General features: G+C 33.0%; 2 protein-coding genes across 3 annotated transcripts; one reads left to right on the forward strand and one right to left on the reverse strand.

Moving 5' to 3' along the window:
* The first annotated feature begins 3326 nt into the window (after window positions 1-3326).
* LOC108475954 (thioredoxin M-type, chloroplastic-like) lies at window positions 3327-4464 on the forward strand. The gene is made up of 2 exons (XM_017777963.2): window positions 3327-3832; window positions 4044-4464. The coding sequence occupies exons 1-2, from the start codon at window positions 3619-3621 to the stop codon at window positions 4361-4363; spliced, it is 534 nt and encodes a 177-aa protein (XP_017633452.1). The 5' UTR covers window positions 3327-3618; the 3' UTR covers window positions 4364-4464.
* Window positions 4465-4594: 130 nt separating this feature from the next.
* Window positions 4595-10966, reverse strand: LOC108475953 (transcriptional corepressor SEUSS). Of its 2 annotated transcripts, none has more exons than XM_017777960.2 (10): window positions 10371-10966; window positions 8527-9917; window positions 8325-8444; window positions 8065-8113; window positions 7620-7834; window positions 7465-7533; window positions 7028-7125; window positions 6639-6732; window positions 6190-6259; window positions 4595-5816 (listed from the first exon to the last, which is right to left on the reverse strand). In XM_017777960.2, the coding sequence occupies exons 2-10, from the start codon at window positions 9577-9579 to the stop codon at window positions 4837-4839; spliced, it is 2748 nt and encodes a 915-aa protein (XP_017633449.1). In that variant the 5' UTR covers window positions 9580-9917; window positions 10371-10966; the 3' UTR covers window positions 4595-4836. The 2 variants fall into 2 exon arrangements, with proteins under 2 accessions (XP_017633449.1, XP_017633450.1); XM_017777961.2 differs by having other exon boundaries at window positions 10645-10958.
* Between the last annotated feature and the right edge of the window lie 2827 nt (window positions 10967-13793).

Here is a 13793-nt window from a genome sequence, read left to right on the forward strand (position 1 = left end):
GTAAATGTGTGAAATAATGTGAATTATAGGCTACTTATAGTATAAAAAGAATTCGGCTAGGATTGGTTAGTGAGAAAATTTGATAAAAATTGATTTACGAGCCTAGGAGTAAAATAGTAAATTTGTGAAAGTCTAGGGGCAAAATGGTTATTTTTCCAAAATATGAATTATGAAATGCATTGATTAATATGATGATTAAATTAGTGATTTTTTATCATTTTAGAACAAGAAATACGAAATCTGGACCTAGACCGAGGAAAGGCCAAGCAAGTAGCCTAAATCCAACTAGTCGCCCACTTTTTGTATACCGAGGTAAGTTGTACGTAAGTAAGGTAACTTTATCATTATTATGTGTTGAATGATTTATTTTTCATAATATGATTATGAATAATGTATGATGAAATTAATGCGTTAAATTCCCGGTTGAACCAGGAATAGAGTGGATATCCATGACATGACATTTGAGTGATATGTGTGCCAGTGTAGAACCATGTCTGGGACATGGCATCGGCCACGATATGAGAGCGTAAGACCATGTTTGGAACATGGCATCGACGATGTTGTGTGAGCCAATGTAAGACCATGTTTGGGACATGGCATCGGTATTGATATGTGCGCTGGTGTAAGACCATGTCTAGGACATGGCATCAGCCACATTGTGAGAGCCAGTGCAAGACCATGTCTGGGACATGGCATCAGCATTGAGACGAGAGCTAGTGTAAGAACATGTCTACGACATGGCATCGGCCTCAACATGTGAGCCAATGTAAGACCATGTTTGGAACAAGGCATCGACAATTCACCCTCTTGTGTAAAGCTTGTCAGATATCCTTTAGTATTCCAAATGGTTTCATGGGTTATTTTAAAAGCTTATGACAATGATATAGGATGATATAATCATGTTATGAGTGGTACAGGTTCTTATTTCGAAACTCATGAGATATGAGTCTAGTTATGTTGCCTTGATAGTAAGAATGACGTGAGTAAGTTCTAGCTATGAAAATGATCTTGGGACGATATTGAAATCTTTGGTTTATACTTGCGATATATATAAGCACGTAGTGATATTTACCGTGTTCACTCAAGAATGTTGTGTGGATTTATAATATGCATGGTTGATATAGTTACTTATTTATATGCAACTTACTAAGCTTTATGCTTACTCCCTCTCCTTTCCATTTTCTTATAGTGCCACCAAGCTAGTATTGGGGATCAAGGGACGTTAGAGGCATTGATCAAACTATCACCTGAAGCTTTGGTATAGCTAGTTTAACATTTGATTTTGGCATGGATAGGGACTTGAATCTTTTGTTTAGTGTCTCGTTAGTTTAGCCACAAGGGTTGGCTCATATGATGGATGTGATATTCATTTTGTATAGGCCATTAATGTTGGCTAATATTGATTATTATTAAATGCATTTGATGCAAATTTCTCATGGTTGTTGTTGATTTGGTTTTATGTGTTATGCTTGGATTGGTTTTGGTTGATATTGTGTAGGATGGTACAAGTAAGGGTGGCAAAAAGGCTTGGTAAATAGCCTTATTTTTGTCCACACGGACAGACACACGGACGTGTGTCTAAGCCGTGTGTGACACACGGTCTACCCCATGGGCGTGTTGTCCGGCCGTATGTCCCCTCCACCTTAATTTTACAAGTCAGTATGCATGGTAGTAAACACACGGGCAGAGACACGGCCGTGTGTCTCAGCCGTGTGGAGGATATGGCCTAACACATGGGCGTATGCCTTGGCCGTGTGCCATTAATTGGTTAATGATGTCAGAAACAAAATGTCAAGGTTTTTGTACACAGGCTGAAACACAGACGTGTCATGGCCATGTGAAGGACACGGGCCATGGACACGAGCGTGTGCTAGGCCGTGTGAAAACCCTTGTAAGTTCGATTCGAAAAATAAATTCACACGGGCTAGGGACACAGACGTGTCCTGATATATTCAGGCCGTATGAGTCACACGAGCCTTCAACATGGCCATGTTAAAAAGTATAAGAATTAAATTTCTGAAAATAAAAATATAAAAATTAAATTTTAAATATATAAAAAATAAAAAAATTTAAACATATTATAACCTTCAAATTTTTACTCTATAATTTAATAAAATAATAATAAACCCAACCTAGAAAATAATAACAACCATACTAGTAATAATAAAAGTAAGGTCATAAGAGCCTTCCCACATGACAGATGTATAACAGATGTATAGCCTTTCTACATGACACATTTACTATATCCTCCTCCTTTTGGAGGTGATTAAAAGATAATGATAAATTTTCAATTTTGGTCTTTTACTAGTTTCATTATGATTATATTTGATATTTAATATTTATATTTTAATTTAACATAATTCGATTTTTATTTTTACAATGACATTAGTTAATTCAAATAATTATTATCCTCAATTAATTCGGTTAAAACGTTGATATAATTTTTTCTTAAAACACATTTTAACGCACACAAATTTATCTCTACATGATAAATTAAAATGTGTACTTTTAAAAAAAGAAAATTTCACCTCAATATTTTAATTGAAATAACTTTGGTTTAACATTTATATTTAATCCAGATAAAATTTATTTTTATTAATTATTTTATTCTTAAAATATGCATTTAAAGGTTTTGGTATATGCCTACTTACAAATCAATTCATTATTTGTTTTCGAAATGCTTAAGAAAAAAATTAAAAGCAAAAATGATTTGTTAATTTTTTGTTTTTCATTTCTAAATAATATATTTTCTTGTATACTTGCGGGAAATTATCTTTAATAATGTATTATTTAAATTTTGCATTTAAATGGGTTGATTTGCAAGTTGATACTTAATTCACTTAGATTTTTTAAATTTTTATATTATATTTTTAAAGAGTTGATCCATACATTTATTCAAAGTCAAGTTAAGACTGCTATTCTTTTACAGGGACAAGAGTACTCTAAGGCTTCCTTATTCATACATATCCAAATAAACACTTTTTTTATTTATTTTAAGATTATATAATAAGAGTTAAATTTTAATTTTGATCTTTATATTATTATATTATTATTATTTTGACAGGATTTGATATCTCAATTTTTATAATGTAATTAGTTAATCTATCTATGTTATTTTAATTAAAATATTGAGTGAATTTTTAAAATTGTTACTATCATTAAAGTTACCTATTAAATTTAGGTCTTTACATGTTATTTTTGTCACTTGATTATTAAATGAGGTTTTTCTTAAAAAAATTATAGAAAATTTTAAAAGTGTTAGTAGCTATATCTAAAAAAACTAAATTCTAAAAGATATATATATAAATAATTATGTTAAAAAGTATAAGGATTTGATTAATAATTTGTTTAGGAAAGTATACAAGTTATGTTAAACACAAAAGAAAAGGCAAAATCTATGATTCTCCTCTGCTCAAAATAAAAATACACACTAAAATTATCAAATGTTATCCAAAAGAAATTTGTAATACTCTTTCCAGCACCTCATATTTTTAGTTTACGGAAAGCTAAAGGACAGAATAAGATCCAAGAACGAAGAAGAATAAAAACAAAAAATCCAGTCTTGAAAGGCCATTATTTTATTGCCACTTATCATCCCTTCCAACCAGACTATCAAGGATGGCTCTAAAAAATTGTTTCCAGTTGACCTCAGTTTGCAACACCAGAGCTAGTGTGCTTCAAAGCTACCATCATCATCATGTTTCTTCTGTTGACAAGATCCATTTCCAGACATTTAAAGGGTTGAAATTGAATAAACCCAATTTATCATTCACTGCTGGTAGATGCCAAAAATCCAGGCTTATATGCAAAGCCAGTGAGGCTGTTGCTCAAGGTATGCATCTGTTTCCATTTTACTTTCTCCTTTTGAGTCTTATTATTACCCTTAATGCTATATGCATTTTCCTTAAGTTTATGTTGAGAAAGCTCCAGAGTTTCAATGGTGGATTGTTAATAATGTCCCAGAAAAGAAAACCCTGTTTAAAATTTGAAGAAACTAGTGATTGTTAGAAACAGATTCATAATCTGCAATCTGCAATCTGCAGTTGAAGTGGTGACAGAAGCAGACTGGGAAGAGCTTGTGGTTGGCAGTAAGACACCAGTTTTAGTGGATTTTTGGGCACCATGGTGCGGACCCTGTCGGGTGATTGAACCAGTTATAGCTGAATTAGCCAAAGAATATGCTGGGAAGATTGTTTGTTACAAGCTCAACACTGATGACAGCCCAAATATTGCCACAAAATTCGGTATCAGGAGCATCCCAACCGTGCTGTTCTTCAAAAATGGAGAGAAGAAAGAGAGTATCATTGGTGCAGTGCCAAAATCTACCTTGGCTGCTACTATTGACAAATATGTTGATGGCTGAACATGAAACGATATCAAAGTTTCACGTTCATGCCATACCATGCCAGTTCTTTATGTATCATTCATTCACAATGACATATCTATGAATTTTCCTCTTTTAAATATTTTGTAAATATTATTTAATTAGTGTTCTGCAACAAAAATGATCCTTTCACTTTGTCATCCCCAATGCTCTTTTAAATTCAAAGCTGCAGGATTTGATTTAAGTGATCATTAATTAGGGAACAGAAAATAATAGGAAATTGGAGCAACTTCAAAGTTGCTTTTAACATTTCATTGATAAAAACACTATGCTATATGTTGTTTTTCACTTTTTTCCTGAAATTAGTACACAGTGGGAGGGGAAGACCTTGATCTATCATTATAGTGTTTGTACCACGAATCTGGCAGGGCCACAGGCAAGTCAGCCGATTCCCATGCTGCACACAACAGCACAGCTGTAATCAAAGAACCATCAGCTTTTTGCACTTTCTTTCATGGGGAAGGTTTCCAATCAAATTGATAATTATTAAAACCATTAAGTGCTCCAAGTCCATTCAGTAGCTGGTTCCCCATATCCTGTTGTTGGTGATTCATTAGCTGATCCCGAGCCATCTGTGCCATTCCCATCCTTCCATTCATGACAGGGTTATTTCCCATTGTGGCTCTGATTCCATTCACCATAGCAGACTGCCCTAGTCCACCACTCGTTGAACCAAACCCCACACCACCAATAACTGAATTATTGCTGATGGTTCCATTACCGACCAAAGTGTTGCCACCGTTGAGAACTGTGTTGTTACTCGGTGGCAGCATTCCATTTATGCTCTTCACATCATTGCCTAGAGTGCCAGCACCAACCATGCCGCCAGTGTTATTAAGTTGGCTAGACATTATTTCATGAATGATTTTCTGAACAGAGCTTTGGGATTCATTGGGATCCGCCTCACTGGAAAGAGCTGGCTGCTGTATAGGCATGTTCATTGCTGGAGAATTTGCAGAACTCATGTGACTTGAAGCTGCTAAGGCACCATGCGGAGCTTGAGGAGGATTATTAGATGAGGAAGGTGTTGGCGATTGAAATGGAGAAGGATTTGCTTGTGTTTGGGGTATTGTGCTAGACGAACCAGGGGACGGGATCTGCACAGAGTTTCCACCATAGGGACTGCTTGCACTATTCATAGAATTCTGCTGTCTGGAGTTCATGGAATTCTGGTGTAGAGGCCCAGCAATGGTGCCAGCAGATGTTGATGCAGATGCTACATTAAGCGAGTTATTTACATTAGCCACACCATTGTTAGCAGCAAGCTGCATCCCAGAAGCCTGGGCAGAACTTTGATCACCATTAGAGCTCTGGGTCATCATTTGCTGTTGTGGTGTCTGCTGCTGTTGCTGATGCTGTTCCTCAGGCTGTTGAGATTGTGCATGAAAACCAGATGAAGTGCTCGTTCTTCGAGGGAACTTGGCCAAACTCTCTGAGGAAAAACTAAATAAATGAGATAAATAACAAATGAATCTGAAGCTACACTTGTAAAGTTATTATTTCTCACAGTAATTCCAAAATGCAACTGGTGAAATGAGTTAAATGAATACATTTGGCTGTTAATAACCAGTTAAAAAACACAGCCCTTCATCAAAACTCAAAAAATCAGAACATTTTCATACGGTTCCAAGCTACAAAAAGGGCTACCAGATCCAAGACTGTCAACCAGCTTATAGAACTCCCATTGAGACTAGTTACTACAGGAAGCCTTGACTGGTACTTTCAAGCATTATAAAGTATCTTCTAGAAAAAAGCAATGACAAAATTAAAATAGATTTAGCAATGGAAATCTTGTCAAAACTTACCCATGGGTCCAGTCCTTGTTTCTCTACTGTAATCAATCAAGTCTTTCATACTATTAACCACTTCAGATATCTGTTAAAACCCCAATAAAATAAGGAAACATGAGTAGTTTGAATACAAGTCAATGCAAAAAATTTTGAAAAGAAGATACAACTGTAGAACTCATCTTCACATTTTAGCTTTTCCCGTTGTCATAACATGATAATAAAACATTTTAACTACATTTCAATAATATTGTTTATTTTCTCTTAGACTTCAAAAGAAGCAACTGCTACAGCATTCCGATGATGCAAGTACGTACAACATTGGATCCAAACAAACTTGAGAAGATCGTAGAACAGAGTAATTTGTAGTGGAAACTTACAAGCTAGTAAGTGTTAAAAGGATACAAATTTTCCCTAGAAACAAACGAGAATTTTGGAAAATAGGTAGAGCAGATGCAGGAAATTACCTGAAGACACCTCACATATCTCTTTGTATAACCCAAATCATTTACCAATGGCACTTCCAAGGCTTTAGCCAATTGCCGAGCCGATGCTACAAACCTAAAGTTCATCCATAGCTAATTAGAATTCCATGAGTGCAATATTATTATTTAATAAATCAAAAATAAGTAAATGGTATACTGCAAGTTAATTTGATGTGCCCAACCCAAGTGAGCGTGTATGTGTGTGTGACTGAGATCCTAATCAAAATCTATCATAATGAAGCATCTATCATAACTGTAAAGAGGAAAAAGAATAAATCTCAAGAATATGAAACAGACCATGATTTTAAGTAAATGAACTATTGGTCCATTGATTCGATTAGAAAAAAGTACAATATTAAAAAAAGACATACAAGTTACAGTTATTCTGCAAATCTGGAGCAGATAAATTTGTTGATGCATTTTGTGTTGCAGCTTGATACTTTTGAGCTGCAGCCCCAAGTTGACTAACCTGTACAACCCAACTTACAACCATCAAATACAACTAAAAACCAGAGAAGCAGCAGTCATACTCTTAGAATCCAAAGAATAAATATGACAATTTGCTCTTGATTTATGGTGAGAATTCATCATCATCATTGATATGACATTTTCTAGATTGCAAGAATGCGCAAAAGGAAGAACCAATCATAAAATAAAAAGACATCCCAACTTCTTGATATGATAATCTCATAAAAGCAACATAAAAAGAAAAATTACAAGTCAACACAGGTTTCATACGGTTCAAACATACTATGCACACAGATCAAAAGCATATATCGGACATTCTCAAGCAATAGAGAATCACAACCTGAGGTATCAATAATCTTCTAGGGATGAGTTCCTCGTGACGCCGAGCACAAAATTCCCAAGAACAAATCTAAAAAGAATGAAAGAGCCTAAATTTAGTTAATGAGATCCCAAAACTTTAAGAGTCAATAGAAAGCCACTACTTCAATTTGTAACCTTCAGATCTGGGGAGAAAACTATCCTAAGCTGACCATCACGAACAACACGAAGCTGCTCAAAAACACTTTCTTGTATTGCTTTTGCATAGTCCAGGACAATTTGTCCTGATGAATTCTGATACTCACGGGGCATATCAACATAAAGAAGTTCTTCCAAAGTACCACTTTCATATTTAATTTTGAAAAGCCTAGGGAGAACCTCAACAGTCGCCTCTGAAAGCACAACAGGGAGAGATTAGATATACAGTAGAAAGGGATAAATAAAAGCCACAACAAACTTAATGTATACCACTTTACGCTGTAATGGGATATTGACACCCCAATAAGAAGCACTAATACATGTTAATCAAATAATATAAGATGGAAAACTAGTTGATTGACTGTATCCCGAAAAAAGAAAAGAGGAACAGGAACAAAAAGAGACATAAAAGAAAAGGGCATACCAAAACCACGTCCTGGCTTCCTATTGCATATTTCACAGTGCCATACATCCTGTAACATTTATACAGCAGTTCAATTATCCTTTTGCCATTAACATATACCCAAAACCCAAGGAGAAACTCAATGTATAAGTATTTACCATCAGGTGAGCAAACAAACAAAGATGTAAAGTTCTAAAGGTAACTGTCTTCATTCAATTACATAAGATGCCAATTGAATAAGGTTCAGAGTGAGAAGTATAGGCAAGTTTTTATCAGCAGACCTGAGGGAAAACACCAGTTGTTTGGCGGCCATTTCCATACATAGAAACGCACCACTTCTTTTTGGCATTTGGCGCAAAGTACTCAGCAACAAACTTTCTCCAGAATTCAATATTGTTGTCCTACATGAAAAAACAGAAATGTTACATCCAGAAAGCCACTGCATACATGTGGAAATAGATCTTCAGACCATGGAGATCTTACTTCAGGTCTATGTTGTTGCTGATACATGTAATGTGTCAGTCGCCGAGCACACATCCCAGGCTCATATGCTGATTTCACAGGTGATCTCAAAGGCAAATTCTGCTGTTGAAACTGCTGTGGTAATTGAGGCCTTTGTTGAGGCATTGCTTTCAAAAGTTGTTGGTGGTGGTGTTGCTGTTGTAGCTGCAAGAGTCTTTGTTGATGCAAAAGACTGATTTGGGCGGCAGCAGTTTGTGGGGGCTGTCGTGACATTTGGAGCAACTGCTGCTGCTGTTGCTGCTGCTGTTGTTGCTGCTGATGCAAAAACGACTGATCTGAATGTTGAGGTTCCATTTTTACCTGTGCCAAAGTTCTTGAAGGCGGGATTTGTTGTGGTTCCAATTTCACAGGAGCAAGATTTCTCAGCGATTGCAACTGCTGTGGCTGGCTGTGCTGATCATTAGTCAGTTGTGGCTCCAATTTGACAGCCCCAACACCAGCCATCCCTCCTCTAATAGATTGAAACTGTTGCTGCTGCTGCAGCTGTCCTTGTTGGGTGTTGTGAGGGGCAGAGACCTGTTGCATCCCTTGTTGACCATGTTGGAACTGCTGTGACTCCGGTTGTTGGGGCTGTTGTTGATCTGGTAAAATATGGTTACCAGAAAGGTTAGAATACTGCTGACCTTGAACTTGACCAGACGACCCAGGGTTTGCCATGTTCGATGGCACAAATGACGATGGGGCATTAAACCCCATCCCAGTACCCACATTTGAAAGTGGATCGGATTCAGCCCCTGAATCGATTCCTCCACGCTGGCCACTCCCAGGACCAGAAAGCTGAGGGTTTGGACCCCCATTCCCAAATGACTGATTTAGAAGGGAAGAAACATTAGGCACATTCCCGAGCATATTCATATTATTAAACTGAGTACGAGGAGACACTAATGAAGGAAACCCAGATTGAGAAGGAAGACCACCGCCTTGTGATCCTAGCATCCCTGAATTTGTTCGCAAAAGAGATGACGGAACAGACTGCGCACCACCTATTGGAGTAGAAGGCCCTAATGGCACCATGTTTCAAGAATAACTGCCTAAAACTCACTCACTCACAAAACTGTAACAACTATCTAAAACAACATGAATTCAACTAAATAAACTACAGTTAATAGAACAAAACACAAAAAAATCAGCCGCAGAGTTCAAGAAATCAGCCCAACTTGGCTGCTTTTAACTTTCCAGTCCTCATTGTGGAAAAATAACAAGGGATCAGTTCGGTGCCTGAGCATATAGCTTTCTGTTCCACCATACAAGCGGCCATTACCAAAGAAAACCGAATCCCAAGAAGAAACTCTGATTCTGAGCATTCTAACATTTACAGTCAAGCAACACTAGAATGGCTTTCCCTCGAATTCCTAATAAAAGAAAAGAAGACATAAGAATTTTCAGATCCACTGGAACATAAATCATCCGAAAAATAATTTTACTAACATTCAGCACAAAAAGTAACTAAGACTGTCAACAAAAAAATGTAAAACTGAAATCAGATAACCGTAAAATCAAACTCCAATCGAATCTTAAAGAAAAACCTAAATCTCAAAACTGTAGAAATTTAAAACTCAAACAAAATTTTCCTTAAAATTAGAGAAAGACAGTAAAATCAACTGACCAAGCTGAAATTTTTAACCTCCAAACCCCCCAAAAAATTGCAACTTTATTAGAAGAAAAACGAATGTTTAACCAAATACATTAAAAAAAGCAACTAAACTCGATCCAGCCACTAACAGCAGAAATCAATGATCCAGACTTAAACCCCAAAAAAAAAATAGCAAAAGGGTCAAAGCTAAAGAGACTTTAAGAAGACTTACCAGCGTTGAAAAATTCCCACAGTTACTGTCAAAAGATAAACAAAGAAGAAGGGGAAAGAAAATAAAAAAGTAAAGAAAGTTTCCCAAATCTCCAAAGCTTTGATTTCAATCAAAACATACCCAAAACTAAAAATACCAAAATGTCTTTTAAACTCTCTTTCTCTTCAATTCTTCTTCTCTTTTTTTTCTTTTTTTCTTTTTTGCTTCAATAAACTGAAGCAATTAATATGTTTACACTTCACCAAAAAAAATTTAAACCAAACAAAAAAAAAACCTTCTTTTTGCTCTCCTCTTAAATCAATTCTTCTGCTTTTTCTTTTTTCTTGTCTCAGTACGTGCCCTGTTCTTCTTCGCTGTATCTAGAGAGAGAAAGAGTGTGTTTGTATTGTCCTTTGCGGACGTCAAAATTTCATTCCATTAGATTGAATTTTCTTTTATTTTTCCCCCTTCACTCCCTTCCTTTGTTTCCATGGAATGATGATGATGATGATGGATGGCATCATATCCATCCATCCATCCATCTATCATGAATTATGGATGATGGGATGTATTAAAGTGACGCACTTGTTTCGTTGCATGTGTATGCTTACACTTATGCCACATGATTGTTTCAATTTTTTTCAAATATTGATTATTTTAAAATTAAATTAATCCAATTAAATTACCATAAACTGAATATGGGTTAAAAGTAAAATTTTATTGCCATAAAATGTGTGTTGGATGTATATAAATTAGAATTAATATAATTTATTTAAATTTAAATTTAAATTTAATTCAATCCAATCAAAATAACATTTGAGAGACTATGATAAATTAATTAAATTATTCAAAATTAGAAATTGAATAATTCGATTATCAGTAGAGTATCGCCTCCATCTTGGTATTCATTAGTAGCTGCCTGTATTTGTAGCAGTTTACCAACTACTACTAGCATATTTAATTTTTAAAAATAAAATTATGTTATTAATTTAATTTATAATTTATAATATTTAAATTTGTATTTATATATTATATATTTTACTAAAATTTTAAAAATAAATTATAAACATCTATATTATATTTAAATTTTGGCTAAATTTATATATAAGTTAACAATATATTAATTCAATTGAAAAATAATTAAAATCTCAATTTCTTTATAAAGTAGCAAATATTGATATATCTGAAAAATTTCATTCTTGACAATTTATTTTTTAAGAGTAAGGATTGTATAAAGCTGTGATTTCATGTTATCTCTATCTATTTCCAATAGGAGAATAACAAATCAGATTTTTGCTCCTGATTTTAGTATTTTTCAGTTGGATTTGAATTTTTTTAGGAGAAAAAATTGAAAATCAAGAGAAAAAATCTAATTCCTATTAAAAAGAAATAAGGATGACGTGGAATCACAATTTTATACAATCTCTTCTCTCTTTTTTTTAGTTACAAAAGAAAGTTAAATTATAACACTCAACTGATAATAACAGACTGATTATTCAGCACTTATCCCTCAACATTACATATTGCACCACCAAATGTGATAATGAAAAAAATAAAACTACGTTTAGCAACACCTTACCATCTTGTTTATAGTACTAATAGTCATGTTCGTTGTTCGTGATACATACCGAATCTCAACTTGCTAATTCTCATTATCCCGTTGCGAATGTCCAATGTCAATATTGTGTAATAATATAATGTATGTAATATTTTAATATAGATAAATTGAAAAATGGTCCGAAATCCCAAAATAACGTCCAAACAAAAACAATACACATACTACTCTAATAAAAAGGAAGAATTTAGACAAAATATGTTGTTCGTTTAGCGGTCTCAATCGTGGCCGTTGAGGAGTCCTAGGCCCACCCTCACTGCTATATTTTTAAGGTTTTTTTATGAAGTTTTAATTATTTATTATAAATATAATAAGATTGATATCCGAATATATTAACCAAAGTATAGTCCAATTAATTTTTAAATATATTCCAACTTAAATTAAAATAAAACTCATAAATAATGAGAAATTACAAATATTATACAAAATGAAACTCAAAATACTGGTATTCAGCCATTACTTTTTAAAACCTTATTTATTCACTATAAAGTGCTTTTTGGAGTAGTATATACGGTATTGTCATAAAGCCATAATGTCATTTGATGCTTTGTGTTTGCCATTAATTTTTTTCTAAAAGGGTTATCAAGCATCATTTATAATATACAAAAAGATATTATAATTAATTGTTTTTAATGTATATAAATATCATATTTTGTATTTTAGCACAAAAATAGATTTAATAAAATTATTATGAATTTTTAAACTTAAATACATTATATATATATATATATATATATATAGTACACTAGCTTACATCAAATTTTTGTATTGTGTTTAAAACATTTGAACCTAGTTAAGATCTATCATTTTCTCCCTATTTAGCCTATTCTTAGAAATATTAAGTATAATGCATTTAATTTTACTCTTGTATGTCTTTTTTTTCCTTTTTGAATTTGTTTTTCTGAAAAGTAAAAGTTAATTACTGAAACTGACTTTTGGGGTATTATTATATACTTTATTTTTATTTATTCATGTAGACATTAAATTTTAAATAGTTAAAAGGTGAGTTTTTTTATAAAAGAATTAAGAGAAGGAAATGAAATTATTTAGAATCAAATAACATAAAATTCTTCTCATTAAATTAAGAAATTGTTGACAACTAAGATGGTTATATGGTTCATAATGAAAATACTAATTTTATTTCTTTGTAAATCATGATTCTGTATTTAAAAACAGGGTCCGCAATCTTAAATGCATCAAATCAATACAAAGAAAAGTAAATTAAATTCAAGAAAAATATGAAAAAAAACTTTATGGCAATAGTATTTTCCATTTATTTTAAAAATAATGCTTGAATATTTAATTATTTTAAACATAATATAAGTAAATTTATTAAAAGTAGATTATGACACAATTTTATGGTATGAGTGTAAAAAATTAAGTAGATTTTATGTTTATAATTCTTTTGAAAACAATAAAAAAATTTTATTCAAACGGTAAAATTGAGGTGTTAAAAAATCTGGTGTCATATTTTTAAATCTATTGTTCTAAAAAACCTTCATGTCCGGTTTTTATAGATTTTATATAAAAATATGAAAAATAAAAATATTGTTATAGCAATATTTATTACTTTTTGGAAAAATAATTTTATATAGTTTCTTATTTAAGTTGGTCAACAATAAATTTGTGACACCAACTTAATTAATAATTATATAATAAATATAAATAAATCATAATGAAAAAGGACAAACATAATTTGAATAAAATAAATTATCAAATTTTATATAATACCTATTATAAATATATCAAATAATTATAATTATAGTACTTTAAAAATAAAAACAATATATATTATCATTTATATTTGTATGATGTATTTGACTTAATTG

Source organism: Gossypium arboreum, chromosome 3, assembly GCF_025698485.1.
Source record: "Gossypium arboreum isolate Shixiya-1 chromosome 3, ASM2569848v2, whole genome shotgun sequence".
Taxonomy (NCBI): Eukaryota; Viridiplantae; Streptophyta; class Magnoliopsida; order Malvales; family Malvaceae; genus Gossypium; species Gossypium arboreum.

Coding starts and splice junctions, on each gene's coding strand:
- LOC108475954 (XM_017777963.2), top strand. CDS start 3,619: ATGGCTCTAAAAAATTGTTTCCAGTTGACCTCAGTTTGCAACACCAGA. Junction 3,833..4,043: donor CAGTGAGGCTGTTGCTCAAG/GTATGCATCTGT, acceptor TGCAATCTGCAG/TTGAAGTGGTGACAGAAGCA.
- LOC108475953 (XM_017777960.2), bottom strand. CDS start 9,579: ATGGTGCCATTAGGGCCTTCTACTCCAATAGGTGGTGCGCAGTCTGTT. Junction 8,445..8,526: donor AGCAACAACATAGACCTGAA/GTAAGATCTCCA, acceptor TTTTTCATGTAG/GACAACAATATTGAATTCTG. Junction 5,817..6,189: donor AACAAGGACTGGACCCATGG/GTAAGTTTTGAC, acceptor GTTTTTCCTCAG/AGAGTTTGGCCAAGTTCCCT.